The sequence below is a fragment of the Amblyraja radiata genome, chromosome 19 (genome assembly GCF_010909765.2).
Source record: "Amblyraja radiata isolate CabotCenter1 chromosome 19, sAmbRad1.1.pri, whole genome shotgun sequence".
In the NCBI taxonomy this organism is placed as follows: domain Eukaryota; kingdom Metazoa; phylum Chordata; class Chondrichthyes; order Rajiformes; family Rajidae; genus Amblyraja; species Amblyraja radiata.
In genome coordinates this window covers 27,295,713-27,322,097 of record NC_045974.1, presented here as the reverse complement: position 1 = coordinate 27,322,097, position 26,385 = coordinate 27,295,713, and the positions used below count along the sequence as shown (strand labels likewise).

General features: G+C 41.4%; 1 protein-coding gene across 1 annotated transcript in view; it reads right to left on the bottom strand.

Moving 5' to 3' along the window:
• The window catches only part of lrig3 (leucine rich repeats and immunoglobulin like domains 3), a 58,609-nt gene extending 33,095 nt beyond the window's left edge, over window positions 1-25,514 (bottom strand). Inside the window, exons 1-3 of the mRNA XM_033038119.1 lie at window positions 24,987-25,514; window positions 11,492-11,563; window positions 11,331-11,405 (exon numbers count right to left, since the gene is read on the bottom strand). Of these exons, the coding sequence (XP_032894010.1) occupies window positions 11,331-11,405; window positions 11,492-11,563; window positions 24,987-25,201 (362 nt within the window). The 5' untranslated portion in view covers window positions 25,202-25,514. The remainder of the gene's footprint in view (window positions 1-11,330; window positions 11,406-11,491; window positions 11,564-24,986) is intronic.
• Window positions 25,515-26,385: the final 871 nt, after the last annotated feature.

Below are 26,385 nucleotides of genomic sequence, written 5' to 3'. Positions count from 1 at the left end.
AAATCTTAACTACATTGCACTTTTAACTTTTGCACTTTTTATAATGCATTTTTAATTTTGTTTTTCTTTTCTTTTAGTTCTTCTATTTTATTTCATTTTATTATTTCATTTATTGTATGACATGTTTGTATGTGAAGCACTTTGAGTCTGCCTCGTGTATGAAATGTGCTATATAAATAAAGTTGCCTTGCCTTGCCTTGCCTATTAAAGAGGTAATAATGGGGCATTTGGATAGCAGTAAAATGATTTTTTGAGAATGTGACAAGTAAAATGGATGAAGGGGTGCCAGTGGATGTAGTGTATCTAGACTTTCAGAAAACCTTTGATAAGGTCCCGCACGGGAGACTGGTGACAAAAATTAGAGCACATGGTATTGGGGGTAGGGTGTTGACATGGATAGAAAATTGGTTGGCAGACCGGAAGCAAAGAGTAGGAGTGAACGGGTCCTTTTCAGAATGGCAGGCAGTGGCGAGTGGAGTGCCGCAAGACTCGGTGTTGGGGCCGCAACTGTTTACCATATATATTAATGATTTGGAAGAGGGAATTAGGAGCAACACTAGCAAGTTTGAGGATGACACAAAGCTGGGTGGCAGTGTGAACTGTGAAGAGGATGTTAGGAGGTTGCAGGGTGACCTGGACAGGTTGAGTGAGTGGGCAGATGTGTGGCAGATGCAGTATAATATAGATAAATGAGGTTATCCACTTTGGCAGCAAAGACAAGGGGGCAGATTATTATCTCAATGGGGTTAGGTTAGGTAAGGGGGAGGTGCAGCGTGACCTGGGCGTCCTTGTACACCGGTCACTGAAAGTTGCCTTACAGTTACAGCAGGCAGTGAAGAAAGCTAATGGAATGTTGGCCTTCATCACAAGAGGGTTTCAGTATAGAAGTAAAGAGGTTCTTCTGCAGTTGTATAGGGCTCTGGTGAGACCACATCTGGAGTATTGTGTACAGTTTGTGTCTCCTAATTTGAGGAAGGACATCCTTGTGATTGAGGCAGTGCAGCGTAGGTTGATGAGATTGATCCCTGGGATGGCGGGACTGTCATATGAGGAAAGATTGAAAAGATTAGGCTTGTATTCACTGGAGTTTAGAAGGATGAGGGTGGATCTTATAGAAACATATAAAATTATAAAAGGACTGGACAAGCTAGATGCAGGAAAAATGTTCCCAATGTGGGGCTAGTCCAGAACCAGGGCCACAGCCTTAGAATAAAGGAGAGGTCATTTAAGACTGAGGTGAGAAAAAACGTTTTCACCCAGAGAGTTGTGAACTTATGGAATTCCCTGCCACAGAGGGCAGTGGAGGCCAAATCACTGGATGGATTTAAGAGAGAGTTAGATAGAGCTCTAGGGGTTAGTGGAGTCAAGGGATATGGGGAGAAGGCAGGCACGGGTTATTGATAGGGGACGATCAGCCACGATCACAATGAATGGTGGTGCTGGCTCGAAGGGCCGAATGGCCTCCTCCTGCACCTATTTTCTATGTTTCTATGTCTATGTTTATTCAGCGTGTGATCAACCTGTGTCAATAAATCCTGGACCATGGTAACATATATGCTTAACCATGCACACTACAGATTGATGCAAGCATGTTTTCTGTGAAGGACTGAAAATTACCATGACATGGCCATAGCATAGGTCGTTATTGCTATTGGTACAGAAACCCTCTCGCTTCCCACATAATTTATCCACAACAAAATATACAGGTTGCAAGGAAATTTCTATAGGCATTTTTTGATAATTGCTGTTAAAACCGACTATACCCATCTTACAGGTTAAACATTACACTAACTGACAAGAGATGGCCAAAGGACATAACTGCAGCAAATGTTCTTTTGGTAATATGTTTAAAGGTGTCAAAATGCCACATTACTGGATATTCAGATTAGATGTACGTGTCGTGAACAGCAATGAAGATACCCAGTTTGAATACACCAGATTTAAAAAAAATTATTGATAAACGCTGTTTCCATCATCCCCACTTCAGGATTAACGTTAAAATTTCAACTGAAATATCTCCTGACCAAATTTGTGATGTATATGATCGACTGTTGAAGTAAAACCTGGATAAATCCAACGTATAGTTGTGAATGTTGCACATTAAATAACTACAGTACTGATACTCCATATTAAGAGCATTGATTTGCCGTTAAAATGAATTCTGTAATAACGTGTCAACGACAGCAGTAACAATCGAACACTGCGGTTTTAATGTTTCACGTGTTCACAATTTAATTATTCCATCTTTATGGACTAAAACAAATAACATTGGGAATTAAAACACATTTGATTGCATTCCGTTATCAAACATAGTCAATGTTCGCTCTGAAGACATTTCCAGCACAATATGGTCAGGGAGGTGTGTGTGTGTGTGTGTGTGTGTGTGTGTGTGTGTGTGTGTGCGTGTGTGTGTGTGTGTGTGTGTCAGTGCGGGGTGGATAGATGGCGGGGGGTGGGCGGGTTTAGAGGGCAATCAGTGCGGAATGGATGGATTGAGGCAGGTGAATTAGTACGTGTTGGTTGGAGTAGGTAAAATTGTGAGGGGAGAGCACGGGGGATGTCAGTGGTGTTGAATATGGGGGGGGGGGGTGGGTGCAGTACGGGATGGATGGGGGTAGACAAAAGTGCTAGAGGGGGAGAGTGAGAGAGAGAGATCAGGGCGGGCGGGGTGCGGGAGTAGGAGGAGATGGAGCCACTGTCGCGGCCACTGCTGCCACTGTGGGGGGCCCATCATTCGCTCCGACCCTTCGTCACCCCACACCTAGTATCTTTGCCCCGCAACACAGCCGTTGCCGACACGAAACGTCACGTTCCTTTTCTCCAGAGATGCTGCCTGACCCGCGGAGTTACTCCACTTTTTTTGTGTCTATCTTCGGTATAAACCAGTATCTGCAATGCCAAGCCTGGCAAAATGAGTCGGCGTTTAGGTTGCCCTGCGGCACTTTGGGTGGTCAATTGCACCCGGGCAACCGCTAATTTCGAGCCCTGCTTAAGACTACTTATGAAATGTTAAAGCGCAGAACCATGAAGAAGGTTGTTACTTCTACTGCATCAGTGTGTTCGTCTGGCTGAACATGCACATTTGCAGATCTTCGTTTAAAACTGTAATGGGTTCTGCTTTGATATATTCCAGGAGCTTAAAATCTGCCAGCACTGATATCCAAGGGCCATCAATTCACTTTAACTGTGCATTAGCAATCAATATCTTTAAATTGTAATCAAACTTGTCAGAATTGTTAAGCCGTCAACTGAAATGGATAATTTCACTGAGTCTTCATAACTTTATTAAATCAACTTTTCATTGGCATTAGAATTTATGCATAATTGTGTGTATAGGAATTAGCAGCATTAACAGAGCAGAAAAACTGAAATGTGCGTGGATTAGTAACATTCCAAATTTAAATCATTAAATGGTGCCAGGTTATCTCAACAGTGAGGGCAAGTGTACATGTAACTAATAACCACAGCACCTCAGGAAAAGCAGAAAGTAACAAGGCTGGATGGGAAGGGGATTGCTAAAGTGTCAGAGAAAAGGCCTAACATGCAGCCAATGGTTTTGCAGACATTTCTTCCTTCCATTTTCACGAGCAACATGTGCCCAATTAATTTCTACGTTTTAATTTAACTTTAAATTTAAAACAATTTACGCATTTTGCCTAAGTTAACAGTAAATCATTACAGGAGGAAATTCTAACTATTTTGACTATTTTCAGCTCAATTTCACCTACTCTAGTCTGCTGAACAACATCTTAATGCAAGTGTAGGTACACAAAAATGCTGGAGAAACTCAGCGGGTGCAGCAGCATCTATGGAGCGAAGGATAGGTAACGTTTCGGGCCGAAACCCTTCTTCAGACTGATCAGTCTGAAGAAGGGTTTCGGCCCGAAACGTTACCTATCTCCTTCGCTCCATTAGATGCTGCTGCACCCGCTGAGTTTCTCCAGCATTTTTGTGTACCTTCGATTTTCCAGCATCTGCAGTTCCTTCTTGAACACTTAATGCAAGTGTATGCTGTTCTACACGAGGACAAGAGTTAGCTATGATGCCTTTCTGGTTAAAATATATGGAGATGCGCATTTGAATAAGACCCTGGAGGCCAACATTCCAAGTAACAACATTGATATTTTAAAGGAAAAGTGCAAATTCTAAATGCATTCCCACCATTACTGCTGCTGGTTAACAAAATAACAGGCAAGCTAATGCAAATGAAACTTAATATCTTGCACACTTTTTCCCAGCCCCAGTATTATCATATTGATCAATTTGTTCCCCCAAGATAAGTCACTATCACTATGAACTCTGACAATATTACTATCACCCAGAATATTTCTGGGACATCCATATTAGCCAATATTATGTACTTCTGCTTATAATCCTTCTTCTTGAAACAGAATTGTTTGGCAGGGTCAAATGAACTTATTGCATTGAATCAGTCAAAATAGCACACTTTGTACAGCACAGTGGAGCACTAAACATAAAATTTTACTTCATATCACATTTCTTTAAAAAATCATCTCTCATCTACAAATTGAGGAATGGTGGCGCAGCAGTAGAATTGCCGACTTACAGCAAATGCAGCGCCAGAGACCCGGGTTCGATCCTGACTACGGGTGCTGTCTGTACGGAGTTTGTACATTCTCCCCGTGACTGCGTGGGTTTTCTCCGAGGTCTTCGGCTTCCTCCCACATTCCAAAGGTACACGTTTGTAGGTTAATTGGCTTGATAAATGTAAAAATTGTCCCTGGTGTCAGGTAGCATTAATATGTGGGGATCACTGGTCGGCACGGACCCGGTGGGCCAAAGGGTCTGTTTCCGCACTGTTTCTCTAAACTAAAACATCACTGCATTACAAAACTGCAGCAGGCGAGGCGTTTCAACCAAATTAAAACTCTGATATTGCGATTGGATTTCAATATAATGCACTATGCCTTGTTTTCAAACTCAAAGGATGCTATTACACTCAGAATAATTTTGGGCAATTGATTGTGTATTCAACAGATTAGAAACATTAAGTAACCACACAAATTAAATAAAAGGTGTCTATTTTCTCTTCACATTCTTTTTGCCTCCTTTCACAAATCATCCAGTGTTTCGTACATTGCAAATAAACTCAGTTTGCTCAGAGGTCACAGATTGAAGTGCATATTATCAAACTGTATAACTAAAATTACAAGTGCACAAAGTTAGTTTTTAAACACTGGTCAACCTTACACCTCAAAAGTCCTTTAAAAGATTTCTTCTTTAAAATGTCAAGTCAAAATTCACTAAGAACCCCATCACTATTCAGACTTCAATCTGTGTCACTGCCCAAGCCACAAATAGGTTTAAGGGCCTGTCCCACTTCGCTGTCTTTTGCGCGCCATTTACGCAACCTGCTAGCGCGTGGGTAGCGCAGGACAGGCGCATGGAGTAGTGTGGAGGAGTGTGGACTTCGTCCTGCACGAAATCTTCGCGCGCCACTGGCAGCAGAAGCAGGCAAGCAATTGTCGAACTCGGCCTGGGACTCGCGGCGATTGCGGATCCGCCCCCACTCCTACTCCCAGAGCGGGGCCAAGACGATTGAAGATAGACACAAAATGCAGGAGTAACTCAGCGGGACCGGCAGCATCTCAGGAGAGAAGCAATGGGTGACGTTTCGGGTCGAGACCCTTCTTTCAGACTGAAGAAGAGTCTTGACCCGTAAACATCACCCATCCCTTCTCTCCAGAGATGCTGCCGGTCCCACTGAGTTACTCCTGCATTTTGTGTCTATCTTCAAATGACGTCACGCACTCCAGACGGCTGTGCAGATGCATGATGACGCGTGCGACTCTCGCGGGATCATCGCGCATCAGTCACTACCGGCCTGTCGCATAAGTGACAGCCCAAGTGGGGCAGGCCCTTTACTCCACTTTCTTCAAACCATTTGTCTGCATCAATTTGCAAATCTCAGATCAATAAACAGTCATCAATCTCCAGGCACAATTTGAACATTCTTCCCTTCTTATGTAGAAAGGAACAGCAGCTGATGGTTTAAACCGAAGATAGTCACAAAAAGGTAGAGTAACTAGGCGGGACAGGCAGCATCTTGGGAGAGAAGGAATGGGTGATGTTTCGGGTTTCGACCCTTCTTCAGTCTGAGGAAGGGCCTCGACCCGAAACGTCACCCATTCCCACATTCCAGATATGCTGCTTGTCCCGCTGAGTTACTCCAGTTTTGCGTGTCATTCTTCCCTTCCTTCCTCACTTTCCATAGAGTTAGCTGCATCAAATATCCTATGCCGTCCTTTTATATGCAAATTGCATGATCGATGTATGCATATTCAACTCTGAACGGCACTTTTGCTGCCAGAATGCTAGCACAGGCCACAGATAATCTGGTACATTTAAAAAAATGTAAATAAAATTTTGTTTTAACTCCCACCAATAAAATTATTTGCAAGTTTGTAATTCAAATTTTGTGGCACATTTCTCAAATGTCATCTGCTTTTCTCCTTTACTATCGGAAAACCAATATTCATATCATGTGTCACTTAGCTCTTATTCAAGCAGCACTGCAGACACACTGGCTGCACCAACTGACCTGGGCCTAATAAAAACAAACCCCAATAAATCACCAGATGTAAGTAATTGAGCAGTGATCAGATTAATTAATTGAATAGTTTTCTGGGAATTTATTGTTACCCAACTCCAAAAAACTCAGAGCTCATTATGAAGTAATCATCCTAGATGTTAACTGCAGACTAGAAATTGTGGCACGATACTTGTTACATGAAAGAAAGTTTGATTAACTGAATTTGGGAATTTTGCTGCAAATGGACATATGGAGGTAGTATAACTTTAGCCTGAAGAAAACTTGATTTGCTTGCAACCCATGTTTATCTGGTAACATTCAGTACTAATTCAAAAGTTCTATTTCATCTTGTGCCTCAGTCTTCAAAGTGTAGAATGACTGTTTTTCATTAAAGACAGCAAGGAATAAAATATTTCATATTATGGTTTACAAATGTGTGTTCCATCTCCAATAGGAAATGCCACACATGCAGTGTAGGATGTGCCAAATTTGAATATAAAGATGCAATTACACAAATCAGTTTCAAAATCCTTCAACAGGGATACACGCACATTACAACAAACGCCATCTCTTTCCCCTCATCCCAAATAGCTGCGTGTCAAAAATGCAAGAAAACTTGACTGAGGTATTATTGGTTTCAATAAAAATATTATCCAGCCGATTCAACACCACCAAGAAAGGCGAGAACACCAATAGATTTTAAAAATAGAAGATAACACCCAAGATTAACCTTATTTATGTCAAAACTTGTGCAATCACTTTTTAACCACATCTAGGGCAGTGGACGGTATGGATTAAAAAAAATGATTCCTTTGGTTTCCTTTTCATTAAACGTTTACAAAGACAGCTTACCATATAGATGAACAAACTAGTCAGCTGTAGCACAAACTCACTAGTTTCATGGTCTGTTACACATTTATGAGGTGAAACAGCCTTCACTCATCATTGATTTAATTCAAGCATTTTGTTAAATGTGGTCTTGTAGACTTACTTCTCGCATCACTTCGGTTCTCAGAAACTTCAACATTCCATTCTTCCGCATGGAATGGGAAGAATTTTCAATGAAGATTTGTGGGGAAATAAATGCATATCCACTGTAAAGACACTGTATCCGAATCTTAGAGCACCAGGACACAAATGTGACTCAGTTCCCTCACTGACAAGTTCTTAGTCAGGATGAAAGGTAGTGTGATATAGGTTCTGGTGTTTTGCCATAGCTGAACAACAACCTCCTACACGTACAGATGGTGAATAACCAACATAACCTAAAGGGCAGGCTGCACAGGATTTGGAGAACCTCAAACAAAGGATATTTGAATGACAAACACTCTTAAAGAACACAAGCTGATCGAAAATGTACAGATAGTACTATGATACTAAGTATCTATATAACTAAAAGTCTCATCTTGACCACTTCCTGTCTGCGCTGTATATTGATTTTAGAAAAAACGCCACCATATATCGCTATGATTTTGGGCCATCTTACTCACGGTCCTCCTCCGCTAAGGCAGCCCCAAGGATTTTTCCGATTAATGAAAAAAAAGTGTTTAAAAAATCTTGAGATCAGCTGATTGGTCCTCTCACCTGTGGGGGGGGGGGGGGGGGGGGGGGGGGGAGCAGAACTATAAAACCCCGGATGCCTGGTCGCGAGTCAGTCACTCTGGAAGAGGGAGAGCCCACAACTGTGATTCTAAGCTGTGAATCAACCGAACTGCGAGTCTGCAATGTACATGCATTATATGATTTGTTAGCCATTAATGACACTGCAATGAGTTGTTTGGCAATTTGGTGGCCTGCACTCTGTTTGAAATGCTATGAAATTGAATTTTGTAGCCTGCACTCTGCTTGAAATGGAATTTCAAGGAATAGCCGCGAGTGAACTGCCAGCCCACCAGCCCCGAGTGACTGAGCCGCCAGCCTAAGGATCCATTCGGCCCACAATGTCCATTCTAGCACCCTGGAAAACCAGTCCCTTCGGTCTGCAACACCCATACTAGCGCTCTAGAATGCACACCCCCCCCCCCCCCCCAACTGCCCACCAATATTGGAATTGGTGGAGATTTGGAAAATTGTGTTGGGGGACCAGCCTACCCATGTGAACTTTGTCTAGTATTAGATATAGTTGTACACCACAGTAATGGACTCTTCCACCCAACTTATCTATGCTGACCATGATCCTTATTTACGCCAAATATTGCTTTCTGTCAGAGAGTATGAAAATTCCAGTCCCCATTTTAAAGACTCAGGTAATCTAGGCAGACACACACATGCTGCACTGAGGATGTGTGCTATACTCTCAGAAAAAGTCTTTCAGATTATAGATGAAACCACTGCTTCAGCAGCCTTTTTAAGTGGATATAGTAGCTATTTCAAAGAGGTCATTATCTCTCTGCTGTTTGCATGATCACGATGTGTGAACATTTTCTGCCACATTTATTACATAACAATGGCGATTAAACTTTTTTTTTTTTTTAATTGGTCCTTATGAATACTATAACATGACTTTTAAATACTAAAGCTGGAAATGGGTATACTGGGTTTACTTTAGAAATTAGTATAGCTGGTATATTGTATCATACAGTACAAATAACAATTGTCACAGAATCCTACAACTTGGCAACAGGCTATTTGGATTTAACTCATCCAAGTTAACCAACGTTAACTTCAATATTAATCCCATTGTCCAGCACTTGGCCCATAGTTTTCTTTGCCCAAGAGATATGTGCTCATCAAGACACTTAAATGATATCAGTGACCCGGCTTCAACCAGTCTCTCAGGCACATCATTACCTTCACCCAGACTGATGTACAATCTCCTAAATCTCTTCCTCTTATTCTGAACCTATGTCTAGTTTTATCCCTCTCGGGTATGGGGATAGTTTCCTGCAATCTATCCTATTTTTACCTCCTTATTCTTGTACAACTCTTAACCACTTCCACTCAACAAGCCTATCTTCTCAAGCCTTTCTTTATAACGGCATTGCTCTGTTCCAGTCAATGTCTTAAGGGGTTGGACAGGCTGGATGCAGGAAGATTGTTCCCGATGTTGGGGTAGTCCAGAACAAGGGGTCACAGTTTAAGGATAAGGGGGAAATCTTTAGGAACCGAGATGAGGAAAACTTTTTTCACACAGAGTGGTGAATCTCTGGAATTCTCTGCCACAGAAGGTAGTTGAGGCCAGTTCATTGGCTATATTTAAGAGGGAGTTAGATGTGGCCCTTGTGGCTAAAGGGATCAGGGGGTATGGAGAGAAGGCAGGTACAGGATACTGAGTTGGATGACCAGCCATGATCATATTGAATGGCGGTGCAGGCTCAAAGGGCCGAATGGCCTGCTCCTGCACCTATTTTCTATGTTTCTATGTCCTGGTGAATCTCCTCTACACTGTCTCCAGCACCATCCACCCCCTTCCTTTAGCATGGTGACCAGAGGTCAAGGTCTGACCAGGTTTTATAGAGTTACTTCCCAACTTCTATATTTAACAAATTAATTCCAAAATCCCATGCATATTACATTTTTTATTCTAGGACATGTGCGACATCCACTTTCTTTCATAAATGTGGTTTCACCCCACCAGTTTCCGCATCGAACCCAGTCTCTGACATTTCGATCATGTCCAATGTGATCCCACCACCAGTCATATCTTCAAATTCCAGTCCCTTTATGCCTTCCACAGAGACCGCTCATTCTGCAACTCCTTGGTTCACTTGTCCCTTTCCACTCAAACCACCTCCTCCCCAGGTACTTTGCTTTGCGACTCAAGAGATGCAACACCTGTCCTTTGCTGTGAATAAATTCCAACTTGGAACCTCTGCCAGTTCCAGAGATTAATCAAAGACAACATTTAAGCACAGTGGCCTGGCCAGACTAGCTTTAGCGATACGCATCATTGGCCACGGCACAAAGTACACACAAAACCTGTAATTAAAAAGCCACTAAATTGATACATTTAGGTTTGCCTGCAAATCCAATTCAAGCAATATCCTGATGTTTATACTTTTCCTTGCACTGGCAATGTGCAATTGGCAACGTTCAAGACCCATCAATCTCAATGCATAGCCAATGCAAATAAGAGATTGTATAAAACCCAAAGCTTTGCAAAGGTAACTTAAAAAAACAGCTGCATTGTATAGCACTTCAATCATTGCTTTTGAAGCATAATACTTTTGATAAATGCACATGCAGCCAGCATTCTGCACTGGCAACATCCCTCCACACAGAAATAGACAATTGGCAGGATGGAAGCAAATAAAACTGCACTTGCTGGAATGCATAGCAGAATAAAGGAGAGTTAGCTGGAGGAACTCAGCATGTCAAGCAACACCATGGCGGAAAATGCAGTCAATATTTTGGGTTGAGACCCTTCATCTAGACTCAGACTGACACCATATATTTTTCCTTTTGGTAAAAAGAAACAGAATACGGAGGAACTGCTTTTACCAATGCACAGGATTATTGTGAATAACATTATTCGAGCCTGATAACACAACCAAACATTCCAATCAAAGAATGGCATCATCAACATCATTAGGCCTGCGCCGGTTCATTGTTTAGATTATGAATTTAACATACAATCAAGCCAATTCCCATAAAATCATCTCCCTCCCTACAATGCTAGGAATAATATTCTAATCCAGTTTCTCTGAATTGTTCAGTATGCATGGACACCACCATAAAAGATGAATGTGATTATGACAGAATGTACATAGCCTTGCTAGATAGCATTTCAAAAAGCTACAAAGCCCCAAGTAATAAAAAAGTAAAAGGTATCACTTACAGTGAAAGAAGGGTAATGTTTGCAGCTATAATTCCAAAGCTTGGGATTGTAGTTAGTTCATTGCGAGTTATTTTTCTGAAAGTCAAAAAAGTAAAGTCAGAAATGGATAATAGACACCAGCAGTAGTTAATTCTACAGTGTACAAATACAATGCGACTTACACTTCCTGTAAGTTGTGCAGATGGTTAAACAAGCTGCCATTGATAGAAGCAATTCGATTATGACTCAAGTCCCTGAAAGAAAATTACACATTAATGTGAAATTCCATTTTTAGCATATAATTTGTAACAACATTTGATAAAATTCACTTAATTTTTCATGTTAAGCATGATAGGCATAAATGTACGACCATTGTAGTTTGGATTTTCAACCAACTAGACCTGCTTCAACGTTTGGTTTAATGAACAAAAAGCAATTCCCCAATAGCACATGGGATAAAACATACTTCCTTGTATAACTGAGATAGCAAACCAAATAAGTCACAATTGCAACTTTGTTTAAGAAGGAACTGCAGATGCTGGAAAATCAAAGGTAGACAAAAATGCTGGAGAAACTCAGCAGGTGCGGGGGTGGGGGGGGGAAGAAGAAAGGAAGAGGTGGAGACAGTGGGCTGAGGGAGAGCTGAGGAGAGGAGAAAGTAGGGACTACCTGAAATTAGAGAAGTCAATGTTCATACCGCTCGGGTGCAAACTGCCCAAGTGAAAAATGAGGTGCTGCTCCTCCAATTTACAGTGGTCCTCACTCTGGCCATGGAGGAGGCCCAGGACAGAAAGGTCGGTTTCGGAATGGGAGGCGGAGTTGAAGTGCTGAGCCACCGGGAGATCAGGTTGGTTATTGAGAACTGAGCGGAGGTGCTGGACGAAGCGATCGCCAAGCCTACGCTTGGACGTAAAGTGCTGGAGTAACTCAGCCGGCCAGGCAACATCTCTGGAGAATATAGATAGGTGACATTTCAGGTCAGGATATTTAAAACAGATTGCAAGGGGAAATTATTTGTTCTGATACGGCCCTCAACAATAGAACATTATTTGCTTTGTTTAAGCAATTGAGAAGCGCACAAATTATTCTTCAGTGCGAGTATAAAAAACATAGAAAAACGTATTTACAAATGTCTTAAGCATCTGTATCTTAAATACTGAAACATACAGATATTAATTCAAGTTATTCCTGACATTGGAGCTTGAAGAATCAAAGACTGAACATTTTTACTTGACCTTTGGTGGTATATCAGGAAATAATTGGATTTCTGGCTAATACTTTATTTGAGGCAACGTTGTACAAAATGATTATTCTAGTTGGCATTAATTAGCTACTTTACGTCATGCACAACTAACTCTCAAACTAAGCAGGCAGAGTACAAAAAACCTGCAGATTTTGAACTGCAAACTACATCACAACATGCATTTGGAATATGTTTGCATCAGACAACTATAGACTTAAGAAGGGGCTCGACTCGAAACGTCACCTATTCCTTCGCTCTATAGATGCGGCCTCACCCGCTGAGTATCTCCAGCATTATCCACCTTCGATTTTTCCAGCATCTGCAGTTCCTTCTTAAACTATAGACGAGCAGATCTGTTCTGCTGTAGCAGTATCGTGTACAGTAAAACATGGTTTTAAACGACAAAATTGTCCAATTACCAAGACCTGTGCAAGAGCATCATACTATGGAGCAAGACACCAGCTTAGAGTTCAAGCAGTAAATATGAAAACAGCATTCAACCCATTTTAAACTGCCCTAGCACCATACTGCAGTTACATAACGCCAAAGAACAAAATAAAAATCTGAGAGATTAAGTCAAATAAGGCAAGGATATTTCTGTGAACATTTGAAACACTCAAGTTCAATTTGCATCATGCTTGCTTATAGGCTTAAACATATATTGTAAATCACTGATCACATGTATCTGGAAGTTGGTTAACAACTAAATTTTAACAATATTGCATTAAAAATGTTTTTTCAATTTCTAGAATTCTGGCTTTTAAAAAGATCCTCTCAAAATGCACTTTTTTCCCCAAAGCCCAATCTGTTACCACTTTTTCTTTACTTGGTTGTAGAAAGTGCAGACACAAAAGTCTGGAAGCAACATCGGTGCAAGTCTCTACTAGAAGAACAGCTTGTTTTAGTAAAGGATTATTTTCAGCTAAGGAATTTTCTGCATATGGCAACTTGCCTTTGAAAAGTGCTGTGTCCCACTTCACACATAAATTTCTTCACACTTACAAAATCCAAACTCAAGACAGTCACCATTTATGGAAATAGATTCCAGACAACTGTTTTGACCAAAGAAGCTAAACGTCTAAATAGTGTCTCACATTTCTGCTAAAATTCATTGAACTAACTAAGTTCAAATGAGATTCAAATTATTTTATATCCATTTTTTAGGACTGCTGTTAGCACCAAAATAGAAGAACATGTAAGTGACACATCACTGTGGGAAGTGAAACAGACAATCTGGTCAGATTTCACAATTGACCTACGTCTTTGACTAACTGGTCTCACCAGAGCTGCAGTGAAAGTTAAACAATTATTGTTGCCAGGACAAGCAGTAGAGGGAAATTAGTCACAATTCTATCTTGATTGCTCCAGGTTTAGCATTCATGTGAACTTTAGGTAAAGTTCCCCATCTTCAAAACAAGAAAAAATTTCTGGCATCTTCACACCCATCCATCCATCTAAATAAAAAAGGCTAGAGAACTCAGTTGAAGTATTCCAAAACTAAACCCAATGCCTTGTTTAGTATCTAACCCTGCTTCTTCAGTAACTTTTAAAATGTCTACTGTTTTTTGTAATGTATACTAGACTAAGTGGGACGCGTTGGGTCCCATGTTCACATGGGAGGGCTGGTCCCCCAACGCAATATTCCACCTCTCCACCAATTCCAATATTGGTGGCCAGTGTGGGGGGGGGGGGGGCTTTCTGGAGTGCTAGTATGGGTGTTGAGGACCAAAGGGACTGGTTTCCAGAGGGCTAGTATGGACATCGTGGGCCAAATTGATTTTTGGGGTGGCAGCTCAGTCACTCAAGCCTGATGTGCTGGCAGCTCACTCACGGCTGGTGGGCTGGCAGTTGACTCACGGCTATTCCTTGAAATTCCATTTCAAGCAAGGTGCAAGGCCACCAAATTCAAGTGCAATTTCATACCACTTCAAGCAGGGTGCAAGGCCACCAAATTCAAGTGCAGTTTCATACCATTTCAAGCCGGGTGCAAGGCCACCAAGTTCAAATGCAGTTTCATACTATTTCATGCAGGGTGCAAGGCCACCACAGTCAAATGTCGTTTCATACCATTTCAAGCAGGGTGAAATTGTTGAGAATCTCTCTCCTGTCAATCACGCCATGAAGGTCACGCCCCTACTGGTGGGAGGGGGAGGGATTATAAAACCCGGAAGTGTGGATGTGGCTCAGTCTCAGAGTCGTGACCTCTCCCTCCCCCATCTTACAGAGACTGAGCCACATCCACACTTCATGGCGTGATTGACAGGAGAGAGATTCACAACAATTTTTAAACACTAATAACACTTTTATTTTTCATTGATGGGAAGAATCCTCTGCACCTGATGAGCAGAGGGGGACTGAGTAAGATGGCCAAAAATCACAGCTGTAAGTGGTAGCGTTTTATCTAAAATCAATACAGTGCAAATAGGAAGTTGTCAAGTTTAGACTTTCAATCATTTGCCATTTCAAACGGACCACCACCAACCATTTGCTGTGCTTCATTTCAAACCATCCACCACCAACCATTTGCTGTGCTTTATTTCAAACCAACCACCACCAACCATTTGCTGTGCTTTATTTCAAACCAACCACATTTTCATTTTCAACCCACATTAAGGGCACTCAATGTCAGTAAAACCACACTTAGTTTAGTAGACATGTGTTCAGTGTTATTCACAGCTCAGACTGAGAGACGTGACCCTCTCGCTTCCCCCATCTTGCAGAGACTGACTGAGGTACTCAACACTTCCCGGTTTTATAGTCCCTCTGGAAGGGGCGTAGCCTTCAGGAGAGAGAATCAACATTTTTTAAACACTAATAACTCTTATTTTTCATCAATGGGAAAAATTCTCTTGTCCTGTGCAGCGGAGGGGGACTCTTGAGTAGGATGGCCAAAAATCACAGCTGCACGTGGCAGCGTTTTTCCAAAATCAATATACAGAACAGGAAGTGGTCAAGATCAGACTTTGAGTAATATAGACAACAAAACCGTCCAACTAATTCCTACAATATATTTTCCAATGCACTTTGTGCTCAGGGTTCCAACCAAGACCATTTTTGAAACTTTGCTATTTTTTTCAGTGCTCTCCAATCACAAAAAATGACCAGTTACCATCAATAGCGCTCATCGCCTTAAAAACTGCAGCCGATTTTTCTGATCTAACCTCTTCTGCTTCAGTTTAAGTTGGTCCAGTGTACACGCCTTGTTCATTCACATTCCTGATATCATTTGACAACGTTATGTTCGTTCTGAAGGTTTTAATTTATTTTAGATTCTAGCATTCAATAATAGACCAAAAATTAATAATTAATAATAATTATATATAAATTTATCACAATGACTGTTCCATTCCCTTACTTAGACTATATTTGTTGCGACTATTACTATATATCGGTTACAATTTCATATAATATGTAATTAGATTGCCCATAAAGCTTCATGGTGATGGAATACACAGATGTACTCAAATGTCCGTGGGATTAAGTATTTAGAATCAGAGGAATTACTGGGGTTAAGGATAACAAATAAACCACTTGAATTTATAGAGCACCTAATCATATGTTTAAAACTTTCAATGTACAAAACTCTGTGAATCTGTTAGCATGTGGTTTCCATTCATCGTGCAATCAGTTTACTGATTACTTCTCATGTGATAAAGGTTCTAGATTAATCACCATTCAAAAAGGTACAGAACTGGGCAGGATATTAAAAACATGCAACTCAAAACACCTCTACAATATTGACTAAACGTAGGGATCATTATAAACTTTGACTCCAGTGCTGCAATGAAATAACTGACCTGGGTTCCAACATCTGATGAATAGCCAACAATCTAATGTCAATTAGATGACCATGCTCAACTGAGTGCTCATGTGGGCTACCCGTTTGCCAATAGTCATCTTAAGCATGAATGCATGTGAACAGTCAATACGACTGAGCAAAGGCCGTAAAGAGCTCATTTCAAAATTCTAAGAAAATGGAAACTTGAAGACAGATTGCTATTTGATTGCTGCTATCAAGAAATGCTTCTGTGCTACAAAACGTTTTCTAACTGTGGACACTTCTATTTGAGTAATGTTATACAGATTTTAAATCAATACCATAACATGGGGTAGGATCACCTAATTCAGCAGAAAATTAAGTACACTGGGAGGAGAATTCACAAAGCTCTAACTACTTTTGAGACACCAATATTGAGTGACTCATAAATCAGCCCTGTATGTGAAAAGTTCTCAGTCTGGATTGCATAAAAAAGCAGCTGCAGACAACTCCTTGCCATCTGTTTTCCTGAGTTCCAAAATAATAAAATCAAGTGTTTTTCTTTTGGATCCAATTCATGTTTTGATTTTCTTTAGGAAAATTCAAGTTGGTAGAATGTAATTTGCAAAAAATGGTTTAATATTGGGCCACAGTTACTTATCAGTGGAGAATTAGATCTGATAAAGCAAATCAATCAACTGAGTAAAGGCTATTAAATAAACAAAGATTCCATCAGCCTGAGAATGCCTAAATCCCCCTCACCATTACCATTTTCTAAACAGTGTATAGATTATTACTGATAACAGATTATTAAATGTCACAAATTAAACTGGGAACCATAAAGGGATTTCTCACATTTCGAATCTAAACCCTTGATTAGTCTCAATCAGTTCCTTATAACCAAAAGATCTCCCTTGTAACTATCTGCGAAGCAAGATTTCTAGTATCTGTCAACTGCAGTGTAAATTTAAAAGTAAAAAGGAATTTATTCTTGCCATTTCTTTTTTGCCTTATTTCATAGATATTTCTATCACAATCCTGCATGTAGGCTCTTGGAAAGCTTTTTTAAAGTCGGATAATGTGGCAGATGGTGTTACACAGTCACTTTATATGTTGCATTTCACATTTGTTTCTTAACATCTATTCTCACCTCCATTTAACAACAGCTTTTAAACACATTCAATGGAATGTGGATGAAGAATATATAAACCACTAGAAAGCAAAAGGAACGGTGGCATTGCTATTTTTCTGCTTCTCGTTTCATTTACATAGCCATTGAATTTTAACCGACTTGGATGGCAGATAAGGCCAAAACAAAAAAAGTGTACAACAGGCAACAGTTCAAACAATCACAACCACCTTAGTCAGTAAACCCTAATGGGCCTGTCCCACTTAGGCGACTGCAGGAGACTATGCAGTCACCACATGTTTGCGGGAGGTTGCTGGGGAGTCGCCTTCATGGTCATGAGGAGTTCCTGCATACTGGGAACTAGTCGCTGGACTCATGGTCGCCGCAAATTTTTTAACATGTTGAAAAATTAGCGACGACTAGAATGAAGCCGCCATGGAGAGTAGCGAGAATTCTCGTGCCGTAGGTGGGTCGCAAGGAGGTCCTAATGGGTTCTCGTAGGTTGTAGCCGGTCCTGACAGGTGAATTTCATTGGCTCATTGGGGGGGGAAAAAACGTAAGCAGTAGTTTTCAGAACCACGGATAACCGACCGGTAATGTTGAATGTCCGCCGAATTTCACAGCAGTGTATATTTGGCTTCTCAAAGGTTGTCTGGCTTCTTAAAAGTTGTCACCACTCCTTCTCCATCCCCCTCTTTTAAAAGACTTACCGTACACTGTGCTTTAGCTGTCTTAATTTACAGCGGCAACCTTCCTGTTCACTGCGGTGTGTCTGTATCACCTTGGCTTTGTACCATGTGAATTTCAGACAGCGCTCCCCCACCCCCCTCCTTTGCGATGCGTGTGCGCGTGTGTTCCACTCTGACAGTTGCCGGCAGACGCCTGAAAAATCGCCTAAGTGGGACAGGCCCATTAGTATAACCCTTAGTATGCATAAAGAATCCTTACTAAAAGATCTGCTAATCATACTTTTACTAATTTACCAGTTAAGTTAGCATTAACATATAACAACTTTTAATTTGGTTTGCTAAATTATAGTTATGCTTTCCACTGTAAAGTACTTCTCTAATGAGAAATTATTTACTTTTGTATTTACACTGCAATCGACAAGTGCTGAAGTATTTATGTTTGACCACAGCTTCAAAGAACAAATAAACAAGTGGGATGGTAATCCAATGAGTGAATTCAATTCATAAATAATTACTCAAACACAAGTGTCAGTCCTAAAATAACTAAGGCTCCAAACATTTTCCCTAAATCAGCTAAGATTCTCTCTTGCCCCCTATGTTATCCCAAAGTATCTAGTTGCCCCAATTGGGTGATACCAATATACAAAACTGAATAATGGGTTTCTGAGGGCTATTCAACAAGGAACCCTTTTCCCTAACCAGATAGACACACAATGCTGGGGTAACTCAGCAGGACAGGCATCGTCTCTGGATAGAAGGAATCGGTGAAGTTTTAGGTCAAGAGCCTATTGAATGTCTGAAGAAGGGTCTAGACCTGAAACATCACCCATTCCTTCTATCGAGAGATGCTGCCTATCTTGCAGTGTTACTCCAGCATTTTGTGTCCATCATTAGTGTAAGATAGCATCTGCAGTTCCCTCCTCCCAAAGAGAATCTGTCTGCACTGCATCATGAGTTTACAGTTTTCAAAAGTACATAATAAATGCAATCAGAAATTAAAATATATGCATCTCTTCCTTAGAATAACTATGCTGGGGCTCTTGCAGATCAACTACTGAGATCATATTACCAACTAACTTGGACCTTAAATTCATGCAACTATTCAAGCAAAACCCCCAGCAGCATTCATCATTCACTGTCAATTCACTGTCACTGTCAGCTCTCCCAGCCCCCCCCCCCCCCCAAAAAAGAATCCAAAACCACTTGTCGGCCAGGTATCACCCGATACAATTACTTGTACAGGTGCACAACCTTTTATCCGAAAGCCTTGGGACCAGATATTTTTCGTAATTCAGAATTTGTCGGGCTTCGGAATGGAAATTTTTTAGCGTAGATTTTAATGGCTGGCTCAGTGGTAGAGTGCTCGGCTCATATCCGCAAGGTCGCGAGTTTGCGTCTTGATCCTGGCAGTTACTCGATCGCGAGTTTGAGTCTTCAATGTCGTTTTTTCTTGCAGAATAAATGTTTGTATGAAATGCCGTGTAGGAGAAGTGTACTGACTGTGTGGGCAGAACTTTGGAAGTGATTGCCCACCAGTCTAAAAAGCCGCTGTGTCTCCCTGTCCCTGGGATAGCAGGGGGCGATCAAACAGCACAATACCCCCTTCCCCCTCCAACTCCAGAGGAATCCGCTCCCCGATGGGCCGCTACCAAAGATCATAGAGGAGCTCCTCTATGATCTTTGGCCGCTACAGCGACAAGTGGCAGTTTGCCCACAGCCCGAGCTGCGCCCCCTCATCCGCCACCCCAGGAACAAGACGTACCTTGCACACCATCAGCTTCTGCCCCTACGTGTTCCTCTGGAGTTGGAGCGGGGCTGGGCTGGGCTGCTGTTGGCTGTAGGTCTCTGGGATCTCCGTGCTTGCGGTGGGCCTGGTGGTCGGTGTCCAATTGGTCCTGACGTCTCCGGTGACTGGCACGGTCCTGCTGCAATCGCTGACGTGAAGACAGTGCAAAGCCCCCGCGCCGGTGCAATGGGCGGGGAGCTGGAGAGGGGAGGGGTCACACACATGGCCGGGAAGCAGAGGGGCGTAGGTGGGGTGAAACTGAAGGGAGCGACAATCTGCACTGTGTATCGTGAGTCTACGGTGGGAACTTTTTAACTCAGCGGGCAGGCAGCAGCATATTGTCAATTATTAACCCTCCCGCGCAATATACCCTCATCTTCTCTTTTATGAATGGGGATTTAGTTCCCCTTTCTTCGAGGACCGACCGGAGGTTCCGCTGTCACCTCTGCGGGCCGCCCTCGGTGAACGTTTTCAAGGACCTTTCTTCAAGGACCGAAAAAATGGCCGCTATTCGGAGGTTTTCGTTATTTGGATCTTCGGATAAAAGGTTGTGCACCTGTACAACTATTGATTGTAGTGCAGGTTCGGTTTCAAATTGAAGCAATAATAAAAGTACAGCAAAGGCAAATAACAGAAACCGCAAGAATCCAACACTTCCCCATACGAAACCTCTATCCTTAATCCTTCTGATTTATTAGTTAAATGTTGCATTGTTCCTCAATCAACAATCTCTGCCATGGATACAACTTGCCTGGAATGTCTCCAGCCACTTCCTTCCTTACACTGTGGAGAAACAACCTGTTCAGCATCTTATGCTGAATATTGGAAAAGATCAACCTTTTGTGTAACTACTGGCTGGCAGAGGAAATAAAATCATACTACTAAAGTGCCAATAAGGTGTGTACCAACTCGGAGAGTTGCCCAAGGTTATTTTGCTTATGAGGAACAGAAAATACAACAAATAAACAGGCCCTTCAGCCCACAATGTCCATAACAAAAATGATACCAAGTTAAACAAATTTCCTCTATCATGTTCCTCCACTCACTTTGCCTACAAAAGGCCTGTTCTATCTGTCTCTACCACCATTCCTGGCAATGTGTTCCAGGCACCCATCGCTCTGTAAAAAGACTTGTCTTCTTTAAACTTTGCTCCCTCACCTTAAAGCTAAGTCCTCATGTTCTTGAGATCGATTCTGCTTATTGGATGGAATAGCACTGATAAAGTCATTAAAATAATTAGATTATAGTAACTATAAGGTTAAAAGGGTGAACAGTAGCACAGTTTCAAACATTCCTTCTAGAGCTGTGTGACTTTGTCTTGACATGCAATCCTTTGCTTTTTGACCATGCATTTGTCATTTGTTGACTATCATAATGTAGATGATGTCACCTCTAAACCACCAGTGAAAGCAACTATTAAAAGTGCAAACTGGTATGGTAAAATATCCTATCCATAGGTGAGAACTACATCACTTGGAGCAAAACATCCACATTTAAATCACTTTCACTTATATTTAAAGTTAAAAGTTGAACAGTCTTGACCTGAAACAGCACCCATTCCTTCTCTAGAGATGCTGCCTGGCCCACTGAGTTACTCCAGCACTTTGTGTTTATCTAAAGTTTAACTTATTTTGGTTAGTTGGAATTAATTCATGGTACCATTTTGCCAAACACTAGTGCTTGGTCTGCCAAGGCCTGCTGGATCTCCCATTTGCTAATCATTTTAACTCCCCTATACCATACTGACCTTTCTGTTCTGGGCCACCTCCATTGCCAGAGTGTGGCCACATGCAAACTGGTGAAACAGTACCTCATTCAGCTTGGGTAGCTTGCAACCTAATGATATGAACATTGAATTCTCCAATTTTGGGTAATTAACATACAACACCCCCCTCCCTGTGCCTCACTTGGAATCACACCTATTTCACTCCTTCCCCCATCTCCTGCTACATATTCCTTCTTCCGGTTTCACATCTCGCATCACTTCTAACCTTATGTCATACTTTTTCTCTTTTCATCTCTGGCCTTTGTCAAACCATCTGCTAATCAAAACACCCCCTCACCTATAATTTGCAAACTGCCTTTTGTGAACCTATCCACCATTTGTAAACTCGTCAGCCAAAATGTTGCCTGTCCACGTTCTCCAGATGCTGCCCGACCCACTGGGTTACTCCAGCGGTGTTCTTTCTTTGTAAACTAGCATCTGCAGTTCCTTGGGTCTACATTCACAGCACCTATTTTGTTTTAATCACATTCATTAAAATACCACAAGATATTCCACAAAGAATGAAGGCATCTTGAAAATCAGAAACTACAACGATTATAGAACATCTCAAATGTACAAGGCTTGTATTGTATTGTTTGAAAATAGTTAAGCCAAAGAAGCCCCGTAGAGATGTTAGAGTTGGTTCAACTCCCAATCTTCATGCAGGCAAATAAAAGAAAATGCAATTAAAATTGTTTTGTGGAAGATATCAAACAGGCTTCAGTGGTTAACAATACTAACCCATGGGTAGTAATACGAAGCAATGTGGGCAGGCTAATTAAAGGAAAATTTAAAAATCAAGAGTAAAATCATGACACAAGTCAAAGAACAAGAATGTGAATTTCTAGAAACCAAACAGGAAAGACAGCCATGGCTTTAGTGAATTGTTTAAAACTGTCAGAACACAGATAACGTTGCGATGTATTATGAATGTGACAGTCGGTGTGCAAAAGATGATAATAAAGTCAGGGCGATCCACATCAGGATGTCACTCGCTGGAAATAATTGTGGATGTAAGGAATATTTTGAAGATGTACTGATATCAGAGATATGACAGTGGCAGAAAAGAATTAACACTGATGGGTGACAAAGTGAGGAACTTTTTTTTGTTTGGAATCATTAAAATAATATTTTCAAATAAGTATTTAATTTTACTTTGTAAGATCTTGTGGTATGTAAGTTGCTTCTCTATAAAAAAAATTGCAATGACCATACTTCAAAATAAATTGGTCATTATGCCCTTTAGGGCTTTGGAATGCCCTTAAGTACAAAATACAAGTTTATTTTGGTTGTTAATACAAAAGGAATTAAAATGTTCACCTTCATTTCTAGAATCACAACAAATAAGGGTCGATTTTGGAACTGCTGACTGAATTGCCTAAAACTTTTCCAAATTAAATTACTACTTGTATACAGTGTTAGTACACCTGGACAATGAGAGGTTTATATTAAACTGATCCCCAATCCCAAAGCAACACACTATTTTTCACAGGAAGTGTTTGATTAACAGTGAGACATTAGAAATGATACTGAATGTTTTCTTTTGAGCCACTCGCAAATTCTCTGAAGGGTGATCACAATTATGTGCCCCCAACTGAGCTACTAGTACTTGTTTACACAACTGGAAACTATCCACAGCTACTCTTCCTATAGACATTTCTCTACTAATAGAACATGTGGGTGCAAATCAACATCGTTGAAGTGTGAAATATTAACAAAAACCATTACATACTAAAAGTTGTTCCAGCAGCTGCATTTTGTGCACAGAAAATGTACTATGGAACATTAAAGCAACAAAACCATTTTTTTATTTACAGCATCTAATAAAAATGGAATCCCAACCACAAATTTGAGTTCCATTAATTCTACCAAATCTAATATATTTTAAAATCAGATTTCAAGACGTTTTAAGACAAGTTAATAAAAAATTGGGCAATATAAAGTTGTGTTTTTTTAATTTCAGGTAATTTCCCTTTTAAATGTGTTGCATCGAAACACTAAATTATCTAAAATTATACTTCTATTGTAGTTCTGTGGAAAAACACAAAATAACAAAATTTATCCCATCTCAGATTCAACATGCTAAAACCAAACACTAAATAACCAAAAGTTGATTTTGTTTTAATTCAGAAAGGAAACATTCTCTAAAAATCAAATCAAACAACTTTTGAAAATCCATGTAATTTACTTATATCTAATTCTTCGATAGCATGCCGTTTGTGAGTAGCGAAGTTTCAAAGTCCATTTAAGAAAGAGCTATTCATGTTTCGTGAGCAAGGCAGCATTACTGCAGGATGAGCTAATTTGAAGGGAATTAGCCACAACTAATTGCAAGTCTTCCTGCTTTGTTCAACATTTGGATCCCTCTCTGCACATGGTCAAATGATGGAGCGCTGCAAAAGTTAGTACTAATCTATTGATTTATTTTATAGTTTCCAGTAATATTAATTATTTCAACTCATAAATATCCATTTTTTTTTCTCTCTCTTTGAATGGCTTCCCTACACTTTCCACAAAGGACCTTTGCCCTTTCGGTCGCAAATCCAGACGTACTAAGCACTCTTCCACTTCAGTCAAGTAGCCACAAAACGACATAATAAACGGTTCCACAGGAGGAAGCATCTCACACCATCTATTTCTCTTCTTGCCTTAAACGTTACATTTTAATAAAACATGAATTGTGATAAAATCTAAATTGCCACAAATAGCAACCAAATCGGAGGTATCGTTTAATCGTTAAACGGAAGCATTACTTGATCATTTACATCTCGAATGCAAAATGTTACAACTGTAATTTATTTAACTATGACTTCGAGCGTCGTAACTGGATCTCCAAGTGCATTAGGAGGAATACTCTTTGGTTGTCCAAGTACAATATGTGTTGCAATGTCCAATACAAATTGCACTTGGGCATCCAAAGGCACCAGGATCATTACCCGAAACATACATTTTGCCAGAGCACTCGAATCTCAACCACATCTCAACTCTACGGGGAAGTTTTATTTTTAAGAAAACCGTAATCGATTTAACCAAGAATTGTAAACCACATTTTTGCGGGGTGCAGATGTACATCTTCGAAGGAGAAATCCACCTTTTGTGGTCACGTTTTCAGGCAAATAGGCAGCAAATCATGGGAACTTGGCAATGCAACAAAAGTCCCGTTTGCCAAAACACGAATGAATGCGTTTTCTCTCCAAAACTCAGATTTTTTTTCTTATTGGGTGGGGAGGGGAGAGAGAGAAATGTTTCGGGGAAGGATGGAATGGAGTGGAAAAGAATGGGGAAAGTTTGCATGGGTGCATACTCACAGGCGGACGATGCGGCCGGGCAGCGGGTGAGGCAGGCGGCTGAGCTTGCAGCGGCTGCAGTCCAGCAGCTCAGCCCGGCACGAGCAGCAGGGCGGGCAGGCGCGAGGCGGCTCCAGGGCAACGGCGGCCGGGACCGGCGCGCAGAGCAGCGCGAGCGCCGCGCCGAGCAGCAGCAACAGGGTCGAGCTCAACGGCCACCTCCGCATCCAAGGCATCCTTCGCTTCTCTCTTATTGCTTTCCTCAACCCCCCCCAACCACCTTCGTTTTCTTTATGAGAGTTTTTCTCTCTCTCTCTCCTCCACCCCCTAAAACACGGATTCCCCACCGTTCAAACTACGGATTCTCGTCACCAAATATCTTGTTCGCAAGAAAAATGAAAGACTATCGGTGAAACACGATTGGGGGGAAAGTTGGTAAGTCCTGAACTCTTGATAAATCCCAGTCAGCTATCGATTTGTCGCAGTTACGGACACGACCATGTACGACGCCTTCCAGTGAGAACAAACCCTCCTCTCGGCTCCAGCCTCCTCCCACTCCACGGCTCTGCTCCCCCCTCACTCACTCCATCATTGGGCCCCGCTGATTCCCACGTGACCGTCCCGCCAGGTGCATGCTGGTATTAGTAGTTGCAGTGTCGGGCGGGCTTGCCCGTGGTGTGTGCCGACAGGACTACAGTTCCCGGGTCGCATTGCGCGTCCATGTATGTATGCAAAGGGTAGCTGTTATGAAGGGTGCCAATACCCGGGTGAGGGTTGTGCGTGCAATTTATGATTACCTCTCCCTTAACGTTGAAATTATGAAGGGTCCACAGTGCGCGCCCATACATGTATATAAGATTAGGTGTCGTGAAGGGTGCAATACCTGCGTGAGGGTTGGAAGTGCAGTTTGTGGTTACCCCACCCCTAACGTTGAAGTTATATCGGGTACAATACCCGAGTGTTAGAAGTGCACTTTTTGGTTACCACCCCCTAAAGTTAGTAAATGGTAATAAAATGTCGAAAGAGGGGTGCCGACCTGAAACGTCACCTATCCGTATTCTCCATAGATGCTGCCTGACCCACTGAGTTACTCCAGCACTTAGTAATTTGTCTTAATCCTCCGTGGTGTTCATTCACAAAACATACTCGGTTTACTGGTGCCTTGCATCTTTACGCGTTTCTTTGCACGTTTGTTAGCTCTGGATTGTTCAATGTTACAATTTATTTTCCTCGTCCTCTTTGATGCTGAGATGCTGCAACTAGTTGTGGAACTGTTACCCATTAAGAGTTAGCACCTTCAGGTGGAGCAGAGGAAATTAGAAATTAAAAGCCAATCATCACAAATGATTCATGTTTGAGTTACAATTTGCACCTTCTTGCAAGGATGCGAGAAATGAAACAAACATTTACTCTCTTATAA